General features: G+C 41.4%; 1 protein-coding gene across 3 annotated transcripts in view; it reads left to right on the forward strand.

Annotated features, from left to right (window-relative positions):
• The window catches only part of LOC126475318 (diuretic hormone receptor-like), a 602,994-nt gene extending 576,854 nt beyond the window's left edge, over nt 1-26,140 (forward strand). The window contains exons 11-13 of one of the 3 annotated variants that reach the window (XR_007586700.1): nt 4,657-4,850; nt 14,073-14,295; nt 24,978-25,110. Coding sequence is in view for 2 of the 3 variants with exons in the window: in XM_050103101.1 (XP_049959058.1) it covers nt 4,657-4,850; nt 24,978-25,122 (339 nt within the window). In the remaining variant the exon portion in view is untranslated. Of the gene's footprint in view, nt 1-4,656; nt 4,851-14,072; nt 14,296-24,977 lie in introns of all 3 variants that reach the window. The other 2 variants (XM_050103101.1, XM_050103100.1) reach the window with 2 other exon arrangements.
• Nucleotides 26,141-26,344: the final 204 nt, after the last annotated feature.

Consider the following 26,344-nt stretch of genomic DNA (forward strand, 5'->3'; position numbering starts at 1 on the left):
ATACAGAAGAATGGAAATGAAAATTGAGAATCTGTTTGATGACCAGTTTGGGTTTAGAAAAGTTAAAGGCACCATTGAAACAGTTCGGACGTTCTTGTTGATGATGGAAGCAAGATTGAAGAAGAATGTAATCACAAGTCTTAGGATTTGTCGACTCGAAAAAAGCATTCGACAATGCGAAATGGTGCAAGCTTCGGAAATTCTGAGTAAAATTGGGGTGCGTTATAGGAAAAGATGGATGATGTACAATTTGTGCACGAACCAAGTGGGAACAATAAGATGAAGAACGAAATGTTCGGATTGAAAAGAGCGTTACACATGGATGTAGTATTTCACTCCTACTGTTCAGTCTATACATCTAAGAAGCAATGATTGAAATAAAAGAAATGTTCAAGAGTAGGACTGACGTTCATGGTGAAAAGATATCAGTGATAAGATTCGCTAATCACATCGCCATCCTCAATAAAAGTGAAAAAGAATTGCGGGATCCGTTGAAAGAAGTGAACAGTCTAATGAGTACAGAATATGGATTGAGAATAAATCGAATAAGGATGAAAATAATAAGTAGCAGAAATGAGAACAGCGAGAAACTTGACTCCCCCATTGTTGACTACGAAGCAGATGAAGTTAGGGTATCATGGAACCAAGGCATTTAAATAACCCATAATAGACGGATCAAGGAGGACATTAAAAGCAGATAGCACCGCCAAAAACGGCATTTCTGAACAAGAGAATTCCGCTGTTATCAAACGTAGGCCTTAATAGGAAGACTACATTTCTGAGAATGTATGTTTGGAGCACAACATTGCGTGCTAATGAAACAAGGACTATGGAAAAACAGGAAAAGAAGAGAATCGAAGCATTTGAGATATGGTGCTGCAGAAGAATATTGTAAATTTGGTGGACTAATAACATAAGGAATGATGAAATTCCCCGGAGAATAGGAAGAAGAAATATGGAAAACACTGACAAGAAGAAGCGACATGATTGGAGGATATCTGTTAAGACATCAGGGAATGATTCTATGGTACTAGAGGGAGCTCTATAGGGCGAAAATTGCAGTGGAAGACAGAAGCTGGAATACATCCAGCAACTAACTGAGGATATAGGTTTCAGCAAGCACTCTGAGACGAAAAGGTTATCACAAGAGAGGAATTCGTGGTGAGGGGGGGGGGGGGGGGGGGGCGGCATCGAACTTGCCAGCCAGTCAGATGACTGATAGTTGAAAAAAAAAAGACAAAGTATGTGGCAGCTTTGTGAGTAAGTCTTGTTGATGGGAACCGGGGGATATACCCATATGGTTTCAGTCTCCTTTTTGTGACGTATACCACGAGATGTATACCACCACAGTTTTTCGGGATTGCAATGTGTATCGATGTTCTGATCTCTCGGAGCGCAGTATATTTCATAGAAGTTTGCTTCTTTTTAGGGTGTCTTCCAGTTCACATTTTCTGTATAGTTTAAAGGTACAGGACTTTTATCTTGATAAGTGTGTTATAATAACGGATTTTAACGTGTATGGGCATGCAATTTGTAGTAGGCGTAGATTTCATTGTATGATATTTTAAGTTTTTGCATACGAATTTTCTGTGCCATTTTCTCTCTGCCTGTTATTTCATGGAGTTCGCCTAAATACTTTAAGTAGGGAACTCTCTGCTTGGTATTCACTAATTTTGTAATAGAGGTTCTCCTGGACTATTTGGAGAACATATACTGACAGAATTTTGTTTGTAAATCCGTTTTGTCGTTTTTCGTGCAGAGGATCAATCAGAGCACATTTCCAGTCTTCGGGATATATTCTATCTGCCACACCTCTGTAATGGTGTGCGTAAGTTTTTTGAAAAAATATGGTCTAAGATTTTTCAGCAATTTTACGGAGGTACCTTCTTCTCTGAAGTTCTGATGTTTTTGTGGATATATTTGTGAATCACTTTTTGGAATGTGCTATGGATTCAGTAAGGGTGTAAGTGAAGATTTCCTTAGGTGATTTTTTATTTAAAGAATCGCTATTCTTGCTACTACCAGTTTGCATTCAGTATCCTCACTGTCTCGTCGGTTACTGGTTATTTTGCTGCCCAAGAATCGAAATTCATCTACTACTTTTAGTGTCTCATTTCCCTAGTTTGTCGCATCACCTGCTTTAATTTGACTTTATTCCATCATTCTGATCCTACTTTTGTTTGATGGTCATCGTACAGCATTTGTTTAAGATACTGTCCATTCTGTTCAAGTACTATGTAGTAGTAGTAGTAGTAGTAGTAGTAGTAGCTTTATTCCTCTGTAGATCTCTTATTACAAGGATATAGGACATGTGAAAGTATTTACAAGTTTAGACCAATTTAAAATAAGCTAATTCGTTTACATATGTGTTTACAGACTTCTAGTTAGAGACAATCATTAGATTTACTCCTTGGTGTACAATACCTTTTTTACAGATAACTTATTAAATAATGTAATGCCACATTGTTCACACATATCTCACTATCAGTCACTGCACACACTACATGCACATTATTTCATAACACTTCACTCACTACACACACACACACACACACACACACACACACACACACAGACACACACACACTGGTGATCTCTGGGCCATATTCTGTGCTGCAACTTGCCATTTGCTATCCTGAAAAACTGAAAAACTGAGTCCTCCATAATGAATGAGATGTTGAGTTCAGAAAGTGGAAGAGGTGTTAGCACTGTGCTATGCACAGCTTGGGGGGTCAACATTTCTAGAAAGGAAAAAAGAAGGAAAAAAACATAAAATGAAGATGTTATGTGGAATGTTGAATGTTTTATATTCATTGTTGTTATTATTTATTTGCATTACATTTTTTTATCAAACCCCTATTCTGTTTTATCTAAGTAATCCTTCAATATATAAAATGTATTGTATAACATGTACTTTTTAGCTGCCTTTTTAAATAAGTCTATTTTTGCAATTTCTTTTTTCTTTTGGTAATTAATTGTATAGTTTTATTCCTTGGTAGAAAATGCTGTTTTGAGTTTTATGTTTATTTTTTCTTGGTAATTGTAAGTTGAATCTAGCTCTTGTTGCATGCTCATGGCCAGAGTTGTTTGTGCAGTAATCAGCAGTGTTATTTTTGATGTGTACAACAGACTGGTAAATTTATTCACATGGAACAATTAAAATCTCCAGTGTTTAGAACAGATCTTAACAATGAGCTCGACTATTATTTTTGGTTATCATTCTTATGGCTTTTTTGTGGAGTTTGAAAATTTGGTTCATATTTTGTGCGTTTGTTCCCCAAAAATGAATGGCCGAGTTAAGGACTGAGTGTACATATGAATAATATGTAACTAAAAGACACTGCGTGTTACACATTGATGATAGGATTCTAAGGGCATAACATGCTAATGACATTCTGTTCGCAAGTATCTTTGTGTGTTCACACCACTTCAACTGATAATCAATATTCATTCCTAGAAATTTTGCATTTGTTACACTGTCTATAGAGGCGCCATCTACAGTTAATTTAACATAGTCATTTTTCCTCTACAAACTGAAATTCGTGGCATTACTCTTTTTTGTGTTCAATGTCACTTTATTGCTTATTGTCCAATCATAAACTTCCTTGAGAATTTCATTTGCTGTCTCAGCAAAGAGTTCTCTTGTTTTGTCAGTGACCATAATAATGCTGTTATCAGCGAAGAGAATTTTTTCACCATGATTAACACTACCGGGAAAGTCATTGATGTATATCAGGAAGCCGGCTGGAGTGGCCGAGCGGTTCTATGCGCTACAGTCTGGAACCGCTCGACCGCTATGGTCGCAGGTTCGAATCCTGCCTCAGGCATGGATGTGTGTGGTGTCCTTAGGTTAGTTATGTTTAAGTAGTTCTAAGTTCTAGGGGACTGATGACCTCAGAAGTTAAGTCCCATAGTACTCGGAGCCATTTGAACCATATATCAGGAATAGCATTGGTCCTAATATGATACCTTGCGGAACCACCATATTTATGTAGTTTGGTTCTGATAAGTGTTTTACTAAATGTTTAGATGAAGTATTTGTTATCTCTACTCTTTGTACCCTATCTGCTAGGTATGATCGAAACCAATCATTAGCTATCCCTCTTGTTGCTAATGCTTCTAATTTATTTAATAGAATCTTGTGGTCAACTTTATCAAAGGCCTGAGAAAGATCCAAAAATATGCCTGTGACACATTCATCTTTATCAACAGCGTCAAGTACAACTTCTGCAAATTCTATTATGGCTGACTCCGTATTTTTGCCACTTCGGAAACCAAACTGTAATTCACTTAAAAATTGTATTTATTCAGGTAAGTCCTCCAAGCTTTTTTCTCTCTAACATTTACAACGTCACTGCCGAAACTTAAAAAGTTTTTCTTCATCTTGCTGAACTGTAATTCCCATTCCAAATTTGTCTATGGATTCCTTTACTGCTTCATCAATGTTCGGTTCGAATAACATCGAGGTCGTGCTTCAAACCTCAGTCCCTTCTCAACTACGAGTTCTCTTTAATGGCTATGAACTCTTGGATTCTATCTCATAAATATCACCTCTATACTAGCAATAGTGTGGACATGATCTTGTCATGTTCATCTTCTTTTAGAATGTTGCATCCTTGCGGTGAGCGGCAGTCATCCGGGTATTGTGTTGGACAGGGCTTCATGGTGGCGCTGTTCTACTGCTTCCTGAACTCGGAGGTGCAGACGGCGGTGCGGCACCGGCTGGACAGCTGGCAGACAGCTCGCTCGCTGCGGACGCGGGGGCGGGACTCACGGAGGCGGCACCGCAGCAGCAGCGGCGGCCGCCCCAGCAAAGACTGGTCGCCGCGGTCGCGCACCGAGAGCCTCAGGTGCGCAGCGGCGGCTGGGGCGGAGGAGGAGGCGGCGCGGCCGCTCTGCCGGCAAGTCTAGTGCACCCTGGTCGCAAAGCTCGCATACACCCTCGCGCACACGCACTTAATGCACACTCAGGTGGCCCTTTTCTATAGGTACTTTTCCGAAAGATAAAATTTTCCTCTTCGCACCCTCTTGTTCTGGTGAACAAATACAGAGCTTACATAATTTCGTCCAGTCGGACTCCTAATAGGCCATCCATAAAATACTTGAAATACGAACATAATTTGCACGATGCTTAGTTTCGAACAGAAATGGTATATTCTTCCCAAACTCCTCCACTTGATTTTTTATTCCGAGAAAAATTTAAGGGAGACTTTTTCAGCAATTCTGCCACCGTATTTTGCAAACATTCCTGAAAAAACTAAAAACAATATTTACAACTATTACTTAACTAAAACATGCTGAACACACACAGAAGTTAAGTTTTTTTCTGGTATTAGATTTGGTGTCAGTTGAGCACTTTTACGCCCTGCAAAATAAATTGTTTCTCAAAAGCATTGTTTCGCAGCAATTTCTATACAAACAAAAATTGATCTATGTGTGTATGCGTATATGAATGTGTATTCCACATCTCCGCCTAAAGCAGTCGATAGGTTCCATCCATATTTGGAAGACAAGCTACTTATTGTGTGTGGAAAGTAGCAGTTTTGGGGTAAGTCCAAGCTAGCTCAGACAAGGGTGGTATTGTGGGTCAAAAAGCGTTGCTAACTTCTGACATCTGCACTGCCCTGCATGACTGGCATGCCATGCAGGTAGTACACAATAAATACCAGGGCGTGTACGTTTAGATGGGCATAGCTGAGCAGAGAGAGGAGGAGAAGGAAATGATTGTGAAGAGCAGCAGGATGAGATGAGAAAAGGGGAAGAGGACACTGACCGAAGTGTGAGTAAGAGATAGATAGAGATGGGGAGATGGACAGGTAGAGAGAGGGTAGGAGGCGATAGAGACAGGTGACTGGCGGAGAGAAGGGATGAGGAAAAATACAGAGAGGAAGATAGGAATAAATGGACAAGGAGAATGAGTAATAGGTGATTAATTAAAAGTGAGGAGAGGAGCAATTGGACAAAGAGAGAGAGGAAGGAGGAGATGGACAGATATGGGGCTGGGAAGATAAGGAGATGTATGGTGAGAGGGGGTGAAGATGGATAGAGAGAGGAGGAGTTGGTGATGAACAGGGTGAGGGGGAGGAGAAGATAGTCAAAAGGAAAGGAGGAGGAGTTGTATGGATATAAGGGGGGGGGGGTGAAATAGGTGAACAGAGGGAGGGACAGGAAGAGATGGGCAGAGGGAGGGGAGGTAGAGATGGGCAGAGGAAGGGGAGCCCGAGATGGACCAAGGGTGCGGAGGAAGGGGGGAGGAGGAGGAGGGCGAGGGGGAAGTGGAGACGGCCTGACAGAGGATATGGAGGGTATGGAGAGCGGGAAGAAGAGGAAGAGGTGACAGAGAGATGGAGAAGAAGATGGACAGAGAGTGGGGGAGGAGGAGATAGATGGATATAGTGGGAGTAGAAGGAAATGAATGGACGAGGCGATGGATGGAGGGAGGGGCATGTTAAGATGGGCAGAAAGGGAAGACGGAAATATATACAGGGAAGTGGAGACGGACCAAGAGATGGGTGAAGAAGAGTTGGAAAGAGAGATGGAAGAGGTGAAGATGGACAGAAGGGAAACAGGGAAGTGTGCATAATATACGTGCTGTACGTGTCCACAGGCGAAGCTGCAGTTGTAAGACGAGTACACTGGTAAAATTCTCCCAGGTTTCCAGCCACACAAAGTGATTTCCATTCCTCTGCCTCCTCGGTCTTTATCATGTGGTGAGTGTCATTTGATTGCTGCTGCCATCCTTATGCAGCGGCGCTACCGGAATCCTTAAAAGACACTGTACTGGGTACCACAGCTTTCACATGTGGTAGCTCCGCTATATGAGAACAGTAGCAGCAACCATGCGACAGTCAGCCGGCCGAAGTGGCCGAGCGGTTAAAGGCGCTACAGTCTGGAACCGCACGACCGCTACGGTCCCAGGTTCGAATCCTGCCTCGGGCATGGATGTGTGTGATGTCCTTAGGTTAATTAGGTTTACGTAGTTCGAAGTTCTAGGGGACTTATGACCACAGCAGTTGAGTCCCATATGCTCAGAGCCATTTGAACCATTTGAGCCATGCGACAGTCACCACTTGACAACGAGCGAGGAGTACTCAATCCAAAGGTTGTAGCTTTTTAACTACCTGGGTCTGCTGAAATCAGGAGAGAATTCTGTTTAATTGTTCCTCATCTTCATCTCTTTCCAGATAGTTATTATGCCGAAATAGTCTGATACCTCGTTCACAGAGTGATGTGGATTTTTTCAGTTCCATTTTAGTGATCAGGATCGTCCCTCCATGTCGAAGTGCCTTTGTCAGATTCGGTGCTCGCGGAAAATCTCCTGAGGAACGGTTTTTATCAGTTGTTTCAGAGGATGAGAACCAGTTGTTTATAAAGCAAGATACAAAATGTATCTTTTCATTTGATTTTTCCTTCTTCACTTACTTCTGCCTGCAGCATAACTTGCGCGACATTTGCTTTAACCGCTCTTGGAGCCTAATCGCTCTTGGAGCTGTACTGTACCCAGTACAGTGTCTATTAAGGTATTGTGGTAGGGCCGCTGTTTAAGTATGGCAGCAGCTATCACACGACAGTCACCACTTGACAAAGACCGGCGAGCTTCATCATTAAATAAGGAGCTAACCATATTATAGTGTCAGTAACGAAGTACCAGATACCTTTGGAAATTTTTTTCGACCCAGGTTTGCTATTATACGATAAATTGTCTGATAATTTATCACTTTACCCTTGAATCTGAAATCCTGATAAGAAACGAGACTCGCGCGTCCATTCGGGCAGGAAAAGAATATTTTTACATTATTCTTAACTAGAACAGGTAAAAGAAATTGATCTTGAAATTACCAAAGCCTTTTCAATATTAAATTTTTGTTGCTGTCTTTCTACGTGACTCGCTTCTCTGATGCTTTTTTTCTGGTGTCTTGAAGAGGACGATGATTTGTTATACCAATATCATTCTCTAAGTCTTCTACTACAGCCATTGATATGGAAATTTGAATCACTGATTTTGCATCGGCAAAAGCTTCTGAAAGATGGTGAGGGAAAAAGTGCAGAAGTTCCACCAGTTGCTGAAATTATTGTTACTGCTGCAGTTATCGTTGTTTCTGATGTTTGCTGAGTGTTTGACAGACGACATCTCGCTGTTGTCACTAGAACCACCGATATCGCTGTTTTGTGTTGAACCTTCCGTTATGGCCGCACCAGTTTTAAGTGTGGCAAAATGTTTCATTCCTTCATAAGTCGTCTTTATCATGGCGGGTGCCACTTTATGATTATAGTTTTTCAATCCACATCAATAACGGAACCGCGATGTCTTTTTAGCGTTAAAATTGCAAAATGTTTATCCTCTACGTTCTTCGCGTCCCAGTGCAACAAAACAGTGACGGACTGCTACAACATCTCTCACGGACGACGCAAGAGCATTCTCGCAGATCGTACGCGATGTACATCGGTTAGTTCCTGCATGGTGGTTCGGCTCGTCTTCCTTGGTTGAGCGTAAACTGAAATACAGCGCGTCTATACTAAAACTACCTTTATTTAGAACAGGTTTAAAAAAACGACATACTTTCATGGCAAAATCTGCCTGACATGTCTTGGACACACTGTCAAACTCTCGTCAAATTTCAACCTCTAAGTTTTAGAAATTACAAGCTTAGTAGTCTTCCAGATGATGTAGCGTGTAAGGCTTTTTGTGTGTACCTTACCTTTAAAAATGCCCTAAAAACTAAAATCACTTGGATTTATGCTTGGGGGACGAGGAGGCTGGTTAACTATTCTATCATCAAAAGTACGGAAGAATACTGTCGCAGAGGTATGGAAGGCTTGTGCCCGAGCATTGTCTTGCGTGACTAAACCACAGGTCTTTTCTCCGATTGTTAATTCTCTGAAACAGAAAATGTTGCAGAACATTGTTCACTTACTTGGCCGGCCGCTGTGATCAAGCGGTTCTACGCGATTCAGTCCGGAACCACGCGGCTGCTACGGTCACAGATTCGAATCCTTCCTCAGGCATGGATGTGTGTGATCTCCTTAGGTTAATTAGGTTTCAGTAGTTCTAAGTCTAGGTGGTTGACGACCACGTATGTTAAGTTCCATAGTGCTTAGAGCCATTTGAACCATTTTTTCACTTACTTGCAGCAACAGAAAATATACGGCTTGATGGAAGAACGGTCAAATGATTCCAAATGGCTCCGGTCGAGGGTTCGAATCCTGCCTCGGGCATGGATGTTTGTGATGTCCTTAGGTTAGTTAGGTTTAACTAGTTCTACGTTCTAGGGGACTAATGACCTCAGCAGTTGAGTCCCATAGTGCTCAGAGCCATTTGAACCAACCATTCCAAATGCACTGACTGCACGCCACTTTCTATTTTGCACATCATGTAACTAATGAGGACATTCAGAACTCCAATATTCCTCGTTTTGTGGGGTCACGTAACATTGTTAATGAACTACGCCCCTCCATCACGCACAGACTGCAACATTTGTTTGCACTCCCGACGTCGAGCAACAGTATGTGAGAAGCTCAAACGCAGCTCTGTAAAATGAAGCTACTGACGCTCCAATTTGAGGCCCTAAATGGCGCAAACATTTTCTTGGATTTACTCCCAAAGACACTCCTAATGTTCTAGTTTTTCCTCGCTTAAAAAATTGTTTTTTCTAGACATTTTCTGCTGACATGAAACCAGTGTCTCGAGATTTCTTATTTACTCTTTCTGGTCAAAAGTATCCTGGCATCTATTAGCGGACGTTAAAATGGGGTGAGATGGCCCTTCACCATCATGGTTGGTCGAACTCTACAAGGGACTCATTCAGTGAGATGTTGGAACGTGTGTGAAGGAATCATAGCCCATTATTCCTCATGAGCCGAAACCATGGAAGGTAGTGTGACGTTGGATCCTGGAATCTGGAGTGAAGTTGACGTACTAACTCATCCCAAAACTATTTCACTGGGTTCAGGTAGCAATCTGGGCAGGAAAGGCCATTTCAGGAATGTTTTGTACACGATGTGATTTATCAAAAGCTGCATTGTTGTGTTGATACAACCATCATCGTCTTCGGACAGTTCCTCTACTCTATGCAGTACACAATGCAGTAACATCTGTTCATATCCTCCAGTATTTATAATTTTCTTCAAAGCAATATTGGTACCATACCCTAATCATAAAAAAGTACTCCGAATCCTAACACCAGCTCCTCTGTATTTTGCTGCGAGCACTGCATATGACGGTTGGTAGCGTTCTCCAGGCATTAGCAAACCCATCAATCGGACTGCCACAGCGTATAGCGCGATTCATTATTCCACATCATTCGTTTCCAGTCATACACTGGCCAGTGGCCTCGCTCTTTACTCTAACTCAAGAGTTGCGTAACAAATACTACGGAAATGTGTGGTTTATGAAAAGTTGCTCGATCACTGTACCCCATTAATTTCATTCTTCTTAACTCTCTACTCACAGTTTTTGAGGTAGCTGGACTGCTGCTAGCAGTTTCTAGCTCACGTGTGATTCCTTCTCCTCATATCAGGCGATTTTGAACTGCTACCCTCTACAATGATTAGTACATGAAGTCTACCTTGTCTTATTTAGCTCGGATTTCCCCTTCACAGTCACATCACCAACAAGGGACCGATTACCCTGCAGTTTAGTCCCTTTACTCTCCAAACCAATCAACCAACCAGTCGCATCATTAACAGTCGACTTTGGCAGCTTTAGGATTGAAAGATCCCTGAGAGTTGTTACTCATATGGCATCCGATGGCTAGTTCACGTCCGAAGTAACAGAGCCCTCCCGACCGTTCCATTCTGCCGTTATTGTTTCTCTAGTGACAGCACAGTGCTCCCGGCCCCCCTTTTTACTGGCTTGTCCCTCTTGGTTTCAATTTCGCTTGAAAGAAAATTGTAATTTGTCCGTAATGAACTTTACAATATCTGCGAATACGACATGGCATACAGTAGATGGCATCAGATGTCCAAGCATATCTTGTGGAAGTTCAACCTAAGACAAAAAACGAAGCACCATGAAAGAGTTATGCAAATTGGTCACAAATTGATATTCATGCAGGGATCAACAACAAAAATGTAAGATTGTAGACGTAAGCGGCCGATGGATAATTGTGTGATGCTACAGCTCAGTTTCGGACTGCAGCTTGCAAGGATAGTAAACAGGGGACACGTCGATACCAAGGCATAGGATCTTATTAAATTTCATTCCGTGTACTCAGTCCGACTGCAACTACGTATGCCTGGCAAATAAGCGCATGAGTAACATACGCAGATGTCAGCGTTTGAGAGAGGACGTGTAATTGAGCTGCAAGGAGCCAGTTGGAATGATCAGCAAATCAGTCGCCAGTTGAAAAGGCGAGGCGATGCCTCTGTTCGACCATGTTGGCCGGAAGGGTGAACCATGGCCGAACACAGCGTCAAGAAGGAAGCGGTCGACATAGAGAGAGACGACACAACGTCAGGACCGAGAAACGGTCAGAGAGGCACCAAGAGCTCCGGATTCGTCATTATCCTCAATCCGACGTACAACTAGTGATTCAGTGACCACAAGGACCGTTAATAGCTGGTTCACAAAAAGGGGGTTCAGCTGACGCCGTCCCTTGCACCAACTATCATTGACCTCTGTACACCAACAAACCAGTTTGCGGTGGTGTCAGGCACGTTCGGCATGGAATCTCATTGACTGGAGTAGAACTGCCTCCAGTGATGAGGCCCGCTTCGAACTGAGCCACGATGACGAGCAAAAACGTGTATGAAGATGCCCCGGACAACGGTGGGATACCAACCTGACAGTCACTCGCCATAGCGCCCGTCAGCCAGGAGTGATGGTGTAGGGTGCCGTTTTATTTCATCGCAGGAACCCTTTGGTTTTCATCCGCGGCACCCTTACAGCACAGCGATAGGTCAACGACATTCTATGCCCAGTTTTGTTGCCCTTCACGGCAGGCCATCCTGGGCTTACATTTTCAGCAAGATAATGCTCATCCGCGCACCGCAAGGGTTTGTACTGCTTGTCCTCGTGCTTGCCAAACCCTAGCTTGGCCACCATGTTCACCGCATGTCTCACAATTAGGAACGGTTGGGGCATTACGGGCAGGGTCCTGCAACCATCTCGTAATTTTGACGATCTATCGTGCCCGTTGGACAGAATTTGGCACGGTATCCCTCAGGAGGACGTCCAACAACTCTGTCAATCAACGCCAAGCCGAATAACCGCTTGTATAAGAACCAGTAGTAGATCAACGCGTTATTGATTTGCTCTATCTGTGCAGCACTATCTTTTAAATTAATTAAGTAATTTTTCCGAAATTGTAATCATTTGTCTCTCTACATGTAGGCCTACATCACATTCCTCGAGTTGAGCCCCATTCGTATGATTCGTTCGTGTTGCGTCGATTTTTTTCCCTAGAGTGCATATCACGAAGTGGTAATCTCTCACCCATCAGACGATACTGTGCTACATCCCTAATCTACTGAAGAGGCTTCCTGTTCGGCAGAACTGTAGTACAGGACAAATCGGTTAATGTTTTTACAGGATTTTTTGCAGTTAGTGATAATAATGGTGCCAAGACCATTGCACGACAATAATGGCCTTTTTCGTGGAAAATTCCACCAGCAGTAAATGTAATGTCAGCCTGGAGCTACATGAACCATGAAGGGGGCGATTAGTGGGAAGTAATAATACTGAAGAAGTTCACAGGTCTCACTTCGGTTTGCGTAACAAGCAAACAGGTTCCACAGCGTACAGATGAATATCCTCCATGGCATTAGCTTGCCACTGTCAGTCTATTCGCATCACACAGTATGTATTTCAAGCAGACGCCCTAAGATGACCTATCGTTACACCACCTTCCATGTGCTGTAATATGACGCGTGATTCTTATCAGCAGGCAAATAGTTTCCATTACTACTTTGATCTAGAATGGTTTTCACTTTTTCGGGATTCTCCTGGTCACGTATCAACAAGGAGCCGTTATGGGAATTTTTACGTGGAACTCCAGATTCAACAATGTGCAGTAAATAACATGTCTTCATAATTGCAGATCACTGCCGTTAACGTCGTGGATTGTAACAGCTTTTGAACCTAGTGAGCGAGTACATGATTTCTTATGTGACACGAATGGTCGGCTACATGTCTGCTCCCAGTCAGTTCTCTATCATTTTATTTACATACGTCAATTTTTCAGCAACTGTAGAATACATTTCATTCAATCGTCAGTTGCACAGGTATTTTTATTTCGCTTCAACAGTTTCCAGAAATTAATTTGTCATTTTCAGAAGCCTAAAAATAAGGAAGACTATAAATTATTAGATGATGGCCATGCATTTATGTAATGTATAAGAAATGTATTACAAAAACTTGTTCAGTATTGTTGTAGCAGATGCTATGACGTGTCAATAACTGTACATGTTGTATGTGATAACTGTAAACATAGATTGACATATTGATAATTTACACTAAATGAATCACATCTAAGAGCATTCAGGCTACTGTGTCAGCAGCAGGGAAGACATATAAGATCATATAAAAAGTGTAACTATGGTCAGTAACGAAGTTACATATAATACATTTGAAAAACGTGACACATAGTTCTAATACTTAAAAGGAGTGGTGTAATGCAATAAGAGGTAGTATTCATTCGAAATATTCTATTTTTTCAATGCATTTTCGGGAGATACTCTATGTGAGGTATTTTCTTTCTCAGCATCCTGGCCTGAATATATATCTTTTGTTGAAGTCGAATTCTTTTTTACCCATGCCCTATACAGGACGAATAATACCTTTGTGTTTCAACCTCCTATACGCGTTTTGACTACGAACCTCAGTTCCATATAGTCTACACATGCTTAATTCAGCGAGAGATGGATGCGTATAGATGAATATTTCAGAAGAGACAGAACGACTAACAATAAAAATTATCCTGAAATATATTTAGAGAAATTAAGATATAGTAATATGATATATGATCTTAAAATGAAATGCCAACATTCAATGATAACTGGTACTTTTTTTATCATCATTCAATTGAAATATTTTATAGAGTTTCTCCTCTGTGAACTCCTTTATCGTTTTGCAGGTTGACAGACGGCTCCGACCCGTAAGAATATGGTGGAGGCGAGACCGTCCATATACACCCCGTTAATACTCTTACACTAAATCATGTGTGGCTATACTTATGGCTCTAAGACATACCTTCTTGAGGCCACTGAATGTCCATCTCTGCCTGTGTCACGAAATACTTACGTACTGTGCTTTATTGTTGCCTTTGCTTGCCATAAATTTGTGTAATTCACTTTCAGGTAAGAGACGTTTTCTGGAAATTCCACTTATCCTGCAGTGCTAGTTAGGTAGCTATTAAATGTATAGTATTTTAAACTGTGATGTTAATAGTTAGTACCACATAGCAGATAACTGTTCAGAACTCTTCAGTTCTTACTGATGACGTGACGAAAATACGCCCATGATAAAGGACGACCTATACGTTTTTATTGTACCCACCATAGGTGGTATTCTCGCTTCTAACTGTCTTGTGGCAATGACTGAATAATGTATTTTGCACATATAGCGTTGGTAATAATTATTATACCATTCAGGAGCTAAAATATTGTAAACCAAAAATTCCTTTGACTTGAACTCAGCCTGAAGTGTCCTGCAGTTCTAAACCTTTTGTCATATGTCATATATGGGCTCCACAGTGACAATTTCTTTATCTTCTTCCTTTCTGTTATAGGCATACTATAAATTCTTCCGTCCCACTAATCGCAGTGATGATAAAACTATATTTGTTGATGTGTCTCATTTACTGGTTGTGGAACTCTCTATCGTATCGTTGAGTACGGTGCTACACTTAATGTACACTATGTAACTAACATTCAGTATTCCTGGAATTAGCTTCATCCGAATTTGTTTCTATCTTCAATTTCTTTTTAAATGCTTGTTTTCTTGTCTGACTTTTTTCTTTCTGTAATGACATTGTATAATAATGCTGTAGAAACTACTTAGGGTGCTGTTAACTCGCTAAATGTACAATGCTCTTCTCTGAAAGGAGTCACATCTAGTACAGAATTATAGCCTGCGTCTAGTACTGAGGTAACTACTAGCAAAACTGAACGTGGTAATGTTCTCTGCTTTTAATAAGTATCGAAAACATAAATATGCAGACTAGAAATATCTTGTCTTTCTTCCCTATTTGTCTTCTGCCTTAGCGTTGCACAGTCAAGGCTCCGTCAGATCACTTAACCATACATATGAAACACTTTCATACTGTAGAGATGGGGAAGTAAAAGTATTTAAATGTGTGTGACGTTTCAAAAACTATGGAGACGGTTTATAATTTCATTTAGTGATACATTAAATGAACTGTTTGCTTTTTTAACTGTTTTGAAAGACATCCAGGAACAGTTCCATGGGGACCGATAAATTGCGTTTAACAAAAGCGCTACTTCTTCTTTACAAAAATATTTGGAGTCTCTCCTAAATAAGAATGGTTTCAAGGAACATCCAACATACAATGTCTCTGGCTTCTGAACATCAATTTCGATCTACTTCACAGAAGGAAACGGTGCGACCTATGTGGGAACCGCTCTACCAGCTTCACATTTCAGTTTGCCCGTAAGCTCGTTCTTACTTTTCTATTTGAGGTGTTTTGAACAGATTTATTCCCCCTGTTTCTTTTAATACTTCTTCGTTTCGTGTTTTATCCATCAACTTCTTCTAGAGACTGAAATTGTGAAGGGGATATCGGATGATTCATTTAGTAAAGCTATATGTAAAGTTCTTGGCTCAAATTCCAGGTTTGTACACGGTTTAATTTATCGTCCGAAACAATACAGATAAACAATTTCCCGTTGAGTTAGTGGTTCAGTTTGATGGCTTAGCGAGTAAGGACCCGACTATAGCCCAGGGCTCCAGGGTTCGTCCCCATCGGAGCAGGAAATAATTTCCTGTCACATATCTACCTCCAACTCACCTTGTAGTATTAGGCGGCGGGGGGGGGGGGGGGGTACTTTGTGTACCAGTGTCAATTCCGTACCTTCCAAATTCCAGTTGACAACGGTACTCAGGAAGAACGATGTTTGGTAGACGTCTGTGTGACCTGGATTCCCTCAATTTGAACCTCATGTCCTTTTCGCGAGATACACATAGCAGGAAATAAAATATTGGTTGATTCTTCTAGGAATGTAAGCTCTCAGTATTATAACAGTAAACCACAGTTTGTTTCGGACGCATCTCTTGCAGCGTCTGCCAAAGTAGTTGGATGAGAGTATCTCCGCGACACTTTCGCACTTACCGCAGCACCCTGTTGCGAAACGTGCTGCTCTTCTTTGGATCCTCCCAACTCTCAAATCCATCTGGTAAGAGTCACTGAGTGGCAATAACCAACAACTATACCCTACGAAGGTATGATACACATCCTGAGAATTCTCCCAGTGACCCATGGTTTTGAATCTTCTTTCTTACGATGGTTTTATTTGGTCGTTCTGTATGCATACTCCCATATATTTAGTGAGTGTGACAGCTTCTAGTGATTGTTCTTGAAACGTGTACTCAGATAATACGAGTAATTCCATTTGTTTGAGTGCAGTAGAGTACATTCGTTTACGCTGAGTATAAGTTACCAGTCTCTCAGTGAGCGTCGATTCACTGCAGGTCGTCGTGCATGTTGCCAAAATTTTCTAGCTTCACGACTTCTCTTTACAGGCTCCCAACGATAGCTGTTCACAACGTACGATGGTAGTGTAGTTGTAATCGAGCCGAAGAAACTGATACGGGACACCTGAGATCAATGAAGCCGGGAAACAGCCTCAAACTGCAGTACAAATGCCACCAAAGTTGACTCGCATGCGGGCTATGCTAGTTCATTCACTTTTTCTCACCCAAAATGCCCATGAATATTTGAAACCCTATGTTCTTGCCCTTACAAAACTTAAATTAACTTTTGTGTAAATTTCATCACAAAATATTGTCAATTGCCACAGTATAAAATTAGCAGTTACATCGTTTTCTTCGTCTGGCATTCTTAATATGAAACTAGTATGCCTGTAACAAGTTAGGATCGAATTATACACCTCTTTAGTGTTTGTCCAACATTTACGAAGGTCTCTTTCATTATCTTCGCAGAGAAGCTTATACCAATGCTGTTAACGAAATAGCCAACTAAATCGGCAGCGTAAGAGTGTGAGAAGATATTGGAAATCTCGCATGGCGCGCATGCGCTGTAGCTTAGGTGGTTTCTGTAGGCCAGTTTGAAGTTTATATCGCGGCTTGATGGATCACAAGTGTCTTATATCAAATTGTTCGCTTCGACTTTCCCTAAACCACTATGGCACGTTGTAAAGACTTATCGTCTACAGCCTACAAAGAATGGTCAGGAACGGTCTGAAAACCTTGTAAGGGCGCTGCACGGTAGATTGAACTGAGATATAACTGTTAAGAAAAAAATTCGATGCGCCGTTTCCGATTTGATTAACACTGAATTCAGCCAATCAGATAGATATTTGTGCAAATCAAGCAGCCCGACAGAGACGTAATCGCCACACTTTTATTGCGTTTATTTTTTCAAACCGAACAGATGTAGATTTTTCTCATCACTTCAAAAACGGGTAAACTGTAATTGTTAATGAGAATGAGAATATGTAGTTACTCATGGTTCCATGGAGTCTGTTCTTACAGCACCTTATTGGATGTGAGTGCTTGAACATGCGCGTGCAAGGATCTGATGGCTAACATCAATGCTAACTGAATAGTAAACAGCGCAAAGTATCAAATTTTTTACTAATAATTATTTGTCAGGACAACATACCGTGCAACACCCTTGCGACTCATTCTCGTAAAGATGACATTATACATGATTAAAAACGTAACACAAAATTTACTTTGACTATCTTGCACTAGCACACAGTGTAGCAGTCCTCGGAAACTTGCTCGTTCACTTGCTGGAACTGACAGTAAACAAATGCAGACACAAAAAATGCACAACGTAAGTTGAGTCATCAGTTCTTTCTTAATTTATTGGCTTTCGGATCGTGTCCATACACCCATCCCACACACACACACACACACACACACACACACACACACACACACACAACAACCTCTGCACCGTAAATGTTGTATTACAGTTTGATTTGACAACACAGAGCATACATTACTATAAGTCGTACCTTGGGTACGAAGTTACATAGGACATAGTCCGATATAAAACAAATTTTACATCCATAGCATACAGAAACGAGTGAAGAAGATGAAAATGTAACACATGATATAAAGTGAGAGCAGTCAACAGTAGAAAGTTTGATGAGAACAAGACGCACTATCGAAGAGAAGATAGAAATGCCATACTTCGTTTAAAAGACTACACCACTGTAGACCGTACTACAGGTACTCGTACTTCAAAGGAGGAAATATTATTGCAGATACTGTTCTGCTAACATACATTTTCCATACACGAGCAGAATTTTTAAACTCTATTCGTTCGTGTACGTTGTATTTTTCTTTTCCTTCCTGGCTGGTTCGATGCGGCCTGCCACGATTTCCTCTCTTGCACCCGAAGTCCTCAATTAATTGTTGGATGTATCAGTCACCTAACAGTCAACAACTTTCCGTAGTACATCTCAAATGCTTCTACTATCGTTTCCAGTTTCACCGAAGTCCATGGTTCATTATCATATAATGCTATGCTCCAAACGAACATTCTCAAAGATATCATTTCATACTAGCAGACTTCTCTTGGCTAGGAATGTCCTCTTTGTCTGTGCTAGCCTGCTTTTCATATCCTTGCTTTGTCTCTTACGTCCCATTTCCATTCCAAGGTAAGAGCATTTCGTAATTCCGTCTATTTTGTGGTCCCAGATTTTGATGTTAAGGTTTATCGCTAATGTCGTTTCCGCTACGCCTCAATAGTTCCGTCTTTCTACAATTTACCCTCAGTTCATAATCTGTACTCACTACACTGTTCATTATATTCAACGTTTCTTCTGATCTTAATTCTTCTTCTCTTTCCTGAAGATGTCATCAGCAAATATTATCATTGATATTCTTTGACCCTGATTTTTAATCTCGCTCCTGAACTTTTTTTTCTCCTCAATGCGTACCCGATGTACAGATTTAAATGTAGGGGTGAAGGGCTACATACTATGTATGCCGACCAAATTTACATCTGCTTATCTACTCTGCAATTCACACAAAACTGCCTGGCACAGGGTTCATCGAACCACTTTCTGACTATTTCTCTAACGTTCCAGTCTCGAATAGCGCGCGGGAAAAACAAACAATCTTTCCGCGCGAGCTCTAGCCTCACTGAATTTATTATGATGATCAGTTCTTCACGCCTCAACACAAGTTTGAAATACCATAAGGTTTACTACTGTGGCTTCTTATCGTACGTTCATTAACACCTTATTAATAAAATAAACATAATTGCTTCTGAAAGCAAGAACGATTTTGGTTAGTAAAAAAAATCATTACAAAACACAGCTAGCTCTCTCCTAAGTATATATCTTGAAAACAAAACAGTGAAAATCTTTAGCTCATGATGATAATTATCAGTCTTTAGTAGTGAGTACGTCCCCGCACACGAAAGAGTTGTTCTACTCTGTGAGGCTGTCCCAAGATGAGACCATCAAGTTTATCTTGGGGTATGAGGCCCCACTCTTCAGTAACAACTTCAGTGAGGTCCTGAAGATTGTCAGGTGTATTCAGACTCTGTACAATGGCCGCCTTCAAGAGGTAGCACGCATGCTCAATTGCATTAATGTGTGGGAACTGTGCTGCCCAATGCTTTCGGATGATGTTGCATCATTGAAGATACCGAAACATTGCTAGAGTACGGTGCCGTCTTCCATTGTCATCGACTAGATTGATGTTGCCACCTGCTTCACGTCCGTAGTTTGTAGAACGTCTTGGAAGTATGAGACACCAGTCAGATTGTCGAAGACGGGAATTAGAGGGTTCCGCCTTCCCATCATTATTTCCGCCCACAACATTACTCTTCCACCTGCAAACGGATGAACTTCCCGAACGTACCGGCTTTCCTGGTATCGTCTAGCGCTTCTCCAAACCCTGTCACGTCTTGAGTCAGGTGGCATATCAATCCTGGTCTCGTCTACAAACGTGACATTACTACACTCTGCAATGATCCAATGCTGATGTGCGAGAGCCCAAGTCCTTCGAATGCATCGGTTCCTTTGGTTCAATGCAAAACTTCTCTTTGGTCTTCTGGAATAAAAACAACCCTGATGCAATTTCCTGGTCTGATGTATGAATCCCTGTTGCCCGGGAGAATTCCAATATTTCTGGATGATGATGTTAGTCACCTGCGAGTCAACAGTTGTACGAAACGATCCTGCGTTGGTCCGGTCATACGAGGACGACCACTGCGGGGTCTATTGTTCACCTTTCCCATCACTCTGTACTTTCTCTACACCTTAGAGTCTTAGACGCATCACTTTGAGTGACATGTAAATTGTCGGAAACATCTGGCTTCGTATGACTTGCTGAAAGTATAGCCACTATCCTGACTTTTTCAAAGTGTTGTATGCCTCTACGTGGCATGTTACTGCAGTGCTGGAAACAAACTGAATGAAGCTGTTGTTGGTACTGGAGTGCTCGAGGTGTGCCTCTGCGGCAGCGGTGTTTCCACATGACTGGCAAACGAAAATAAAGCATGCCCGTAGTAAACACAATCCATTGTATGAGCTCTAACTGGGTAATGAATCAAGTGCCTAAATCAGTGAGACCTCTAGTGTCGTAGATATTTTACAATAGTATTCCAAACTTTTGTTGACCAATGTAGGTTGACATCAACAAAATGTTTTTGCTCTCAGAGAAAAAAAGTTAGTGACTAGAATTTCGTGAAAAGATCCCAGGGGACGGACAAGCATAGTGCAGGCAGTCTCTTCAGTAGACCTGTTGCATCTTCTGAGTCTTATGTCAATAAAACGCAGTCTTTGTTTTGTCTTCCCACAACATTTTCTATGGGATAATTCGAATCTAAAGTATTATTAACTGTAATTCATAGGCATTTAGTTGTATTGACGGCCTTTAGACTTGTGTGGATTATTGTCTAACAGAAATTTAACGGATAACTTTTAATTCTCATGTGCACGACTTCACACTTCTCATTATTTAGAGTCAACTGTCACTTCTCGCACCATAAAGATATCTTACCTAAATAATTTTGTAATTACTTTTCATCTTCTGATGACTTTGACAGACGATAAGTGACAGCTTCATCTCTAGCCAATCTAAGAGTGCTGCTCACATTATCTCCTAAATCGTTTGTACAGAACAGGAAAAGTGGAGGACCTATAACCCTTCCTTTGGCAATACTAGATATGATTTCTCTCTTACTTGATGGGATTCAGTTGATTTCTACGAACTGTGACCTTTCTGACAGGAAATCACAAATCTAGTCACATAACTATGACGATACTCCCTAATCATGCAGTTTGATTACAAGTGTGGATGAATGGCGTCAAAAGCTTCCTGGAAATCTAGAAACATGGAATCAGATTGAGAGCCCCTGTCGACAGCACTGATTACTTCGTGTGAATAATTAGCTAGTTGTCTTTCGCAACAACGATACTTTCTGATTTGGTGTTGACTGTGCATTAATAATTCGTTTTCTTCGAGATAATTCGTAGTGATCGAACACAGTATGCTTTCCAGAATCTTACTGTAAATCGACGTTAGTGATACGAGTCTGTAGTTAAGTGGATTACTTTTATTTTATTTCTTAAGTACTGATGATACCTGCGAATCTTCCCAGTATTTAGGTATGGATCTTTCGTCGGGCTTGTGGTTGTAAGCTGTATGATTGCTAAGTAAGGCGCTATTACAAGGTCTACAACTTTGCTTCAGCCGTTTTTTCTCAAACTTCGGGGCTTTGTTGTGAAAAAGTTACAACAAGTATTATGATTCATAGTATTGCCCATCGCTGGCCACTACAAGCTCCCATTTTTCGGATAGCATACGAATCTCCTGACGGAAAAACTAGGCGTCTTCTGTGGGGATCCATGAATCGATTCAATTTTTCACATGTTCATATGATCGGAAGTGCTGGTGAGCCAGACTGTATGTCACTGATCGAAAAAGGTGGTATTCAGAGAGAGCAACGTACGGAGAATACGGCGGGAGGGATAGGACTTCTCATTTTAACGTTTCCACGTATATTTTGACGGGTTTTTGCGTCATGGAGTCGAGCACTGAACTGCTGCAAAATTACCTTTACGTGTCTATCGCTGTATTGTGGCCGTTTGTGTTTCAGTGCTGGGCTCGAACGCATCAATTTCTTTCAATAATGATGTCCTGTGACTGTCTTCGTCTGTTTCAGTAGCCACGAACACGTTCTGTCTTCCGCCACCACGCCGGTCTTCGACTTCAAAATCACCGTTCTTAAGGCGTTGAAAACATTCTCTGCAAGATTTTCGACTAATAGTTCCCTCACCATTCGTCTCACCCAGCATTTTTAGAACCACAGCCGCAGATTTCTTCATGTTAAAGCAGATAAGTAAAACTTCCCGCAAATGGCGCGAAATGGGTACGTAAGTTGGCGTACTTAATCGAGAATAACCTTATGATGCAATCACAAATCGACTAATATTTTTATGGCATTATGTTTACAGATGTCTAAGCTTATTGTGTTACACCTATGACCAACCATCTAAACCCCATTTGCCGCTACTGTCGTCTATTACAAAACGGCGGAAGCAAAGTTGTAGACCTAATATATCAGTATACTCTGAAAAGAACGTAATTGATATACAGTACGTACTGGAAGACTTGCCTTTATTGTGTGATTTAATCTGATTCGCTGCACCTAGGATATCTACCCTCAAGTTACTCATGCTGACACCTGTTCTTAATTTTAGTTTTTGAATATTTACTTCCTCGCCTTTGGTAAATGAGCAGACCACATTTAGCAACCAGGCTTTAGTAGCACTATCATTGTTATTGATTGTTTGTTGCCGCTGTTTTACTCCCAGACGACAATAATCTCTTTGGATTTTCTGGCCGATTTGGAGACAATTTCGTTTTGTAAGCTATTAGTAGCATCTCTCATTGAAGTACGTACTAACTTTTCAACTTCAGTAAAACATCGCCAGTCCTGGCGACCTCAAGTTCGTTTCAGTTAGGCAACTGTGTTGTGAGAGATTAGTTCCGTCTCTTATTATTTGATTTACAATAAATTTCTCAATTACCATCGATACTATTCTTTTAATGTAAGCAGCATCGTTCTTGGTCTTCCATTCTTCTTGTCCCATCTTGTCTCTTGGATATACAGCTTATGATTCTTCTTTCCCTATATCTGTCTCAGAATTCCGAATATCTTGCACCATTTTACGTTATAGAACGTTTTCTCTACTGAAGAAATCCTATGACCACATCTTGAGTCTCCTTCAGTACTGCTTCCATTATCAAGAGCAACGTCAGAACTGTCTTTCTGTTGCCTTTAACTTTCCCAAAACCAAACTGATCGGCAACAGACAGATCGTCAGTTTTAGTACTCATTCCTCTGTATGTTATTCTTGTCAGCAACATGGAGCACGAGCCGTTTGGCGATAGTGCCGTACTTCTCGAACTTACCGGCCCTTGTTATCTTTGGGATTGCGCTGAATATATTTTTCCGAATGTCTGATTGTGTGACTGCAGACTCATAGATTCTACATACTAACTAGAACAGACTTTGGGCTGCCATTTCTCCTAATCATTTCAGGAATGTAGATGGAATTGTATACATCTCTTCCGCCTTATTTAATGGTAGGTCTTCCGCAGCTGTATGAAACTTAAATAAAGGATCTCCCACGTGTCCCGTGTCGACTCCCAGTTCTTCCTCAATTTCTTCACCAGGCAAGGCGTCGTTCGGGTAGAGTTCTTAAATGTGTGTTTTTCCACCTATACATTCTACATATGACAATGGTATTCTCAATGCACGCTTAACGTTTACACTGTTTACTATCAGTTTCACGGAAGTATGTTTTTATTTTTTGATATGATGTATCAGTCTTTCCTACGATGATTTATTTTTCGATTTCTTCACTTTTTTCATGCATTTCCTCTTAGCTGCCCCGCATTTCCAGTTTATTTCATTCCTGTGTGACTTATATTGCTGTGTTCATTAATATCACTGAACAAATTTTGTACTTCATTCTTTCGTTTATTAATCGATGTATTTCCTTTTTTACCCAAGATTTGTTCCTAGTTACCATCCTTAAACCCATGTCTGTCCGTGTGTCTGCTGTGTTTGCTCTTTTTAGACGTGTCCATTCCTCTCGAACTGAAGTAGTCACTATCGCAGTATCTATAGTCTCGGTAACGGAAAAATTACAAGGAGGGCAGTCACGTTTGTCGATGACTGTCTTGTAGGTAAACAACTTTTGCACGATACACTGTTTTTCTTCGCAATGAATACTGGCCAAAACAATGAATTAAAATTTGTACCAAGGCCAGGTTTTGAATGAGGTTTCTCGCTTGCTAGGCTGACGCACTAACTACTGCGCCACCCCTTTCCTGTGGCTAACACAGCTGCACGCATTACTCTAGTACGTCTCCCTCCCTAATACAAACCCCAGTTCGTGCCTCAGCTGATCTTTATGCTCCCTTGTCAGCGGAAACATATAATTTCCTATATCCATGTTTTTCTTATTTCTTTTTTTTTCTGTTTTATGTGCACAGAAAGGTATTTTGGGTGGTCACAAAAAATGAGGCATCTTGTGTATTTAATTTTTGTCATTATTAGTGCATACGCCAATCTGTGAGCATTACTTCTAGCGTCTTCCTTCATAACTGTTATCTAAAATAATTATCTGTTCCTGTTGTGAATGTACTGTGTGATCTGAGTGTTCTTCAGGTCTCTCTCTCTCTCTCTCTCTTTCCTGCCTTCTTCCACTTGCCTACGTGCTCGTTGCGCTGTGCGTCCTGCTGTGCTGTCCCGTGTGCCCTCCCGTAACTGTGCCGCCGCCCCCGCACCGCCCGGAGGCAGGATGGCGTCCAGGGTGTCGGTGATCGCCGGCTGCGACCTGCCGGACGGCGCGGCGTCCACCCGCCCCAGCCACCTAAACGGCGGCGGCGGCGGCGCCGTCACCCCGGCCATCGCCTGGCTGTCCACACGCACCGGCTGGAACTGAGTGTCTTTGCGACTCTGGATCACTGCCTACAGCGGTTGGTGCGCTATCTCCCTGCTTCATCACTACGTGGCGAGGAAGTGTTCCTGCAGTGCCCTGCAGACGTGGTTCGTGCTGCCTCTCTGGGACAATGGAGGCGAATAGTAATTTGCCTGTGCTGTCCTATTTGGGAGCCAACTAGTACATATAGTTGACGTCAAGTTTTTAGTTGCCAGGACCTACAAATATGAAAACCAAGTGCAGTAGTGGAATAAACACCAAACAACAGTGTACATCTTTCTAACTGCCCTAAAATTACGCAGTGAGTGGCTGGAAACGAAAAGGGTTCCACCATTTTAGAATCTGGTGTGTGCTATTTCCCATGTGTTCTTCCGGCAATGTATAACTCTGCTGTGGAACAGACCTCGACATTTCGTTACAATGCACGCGATTATAACGAGAAAAACTCCGTTCTGCATCATTATTCCTCGCTCCACACCCACACCCCGCCACAGTGTCATGATGTATCAGTTCGAGATCTGTCTACTGCTGTAATACATTCCTGGTCTTCCAGGTACTCTGGAGTTCACAAGGTTTGTAGCGTAAAAGAATACTCGAGGACGCAATGCTGTCCAGCTTGTGCTCTATAATTTTACAGCAGAACAAGAGAACACTTGAGACCAGGTGTTGTATAGTAATTTCCTGATGCTCTCCCATTTGGGAGCGATGTACGAGCTCTGTATGGCATTATAATCCGTGCAGGAAAAACTGACCTTGATCGTGTGCATGAAGGTAGCAACAAAACATCCCTCCTATAAGATCAAAAATCAAAATTAGTCTGTAAATTGGTGTCTCTTAATACTGAAGATATTAGATGTCGTTATATTTTGTACAGTGCATCAGTATTTAATACCAAAGACTGATAATGTAATTGACTTTAAAAGACGAACTGAAAGAATTCATCTTTTTTACTCATTCAATTGATTGTGTACCGAGTAATAAATGAGTTACCTACTTTGCAGCTACAATAGAAATGTTTCTCATGTGTGTACCCGGTACCTTGAGTGAAGTATGAACCTAAGTAAACCTACTACATTTCTTCATCACGTCTCCGAGGTAATAAATGCCCTCATAATGTCAGTAATTAGTTGGCAATAGTTCAACAAATTGTCTTCGCCTACGTCAATGTTTACGACATTACACTTCTGCCGATACCCAAAGAATACAGCTTTAATCAAGAATATGT

This window comes from Schistocerca serialis, chromosome 4, assembly GCF_023864345.2.
Source record: "Schistocerca serialis cubense isolate TAMUIC-IGC-003099 chromosome 4, iqSchSeri2.2, whole genome shotgun sequence".
Taxonomy (NCBI): domain Eukaryota; kingdom Metazoa; phylum Arthropoda; class Insecta; order Orthoptera; family Acrididae; genus Schistocerca; species Schistocerca serialis.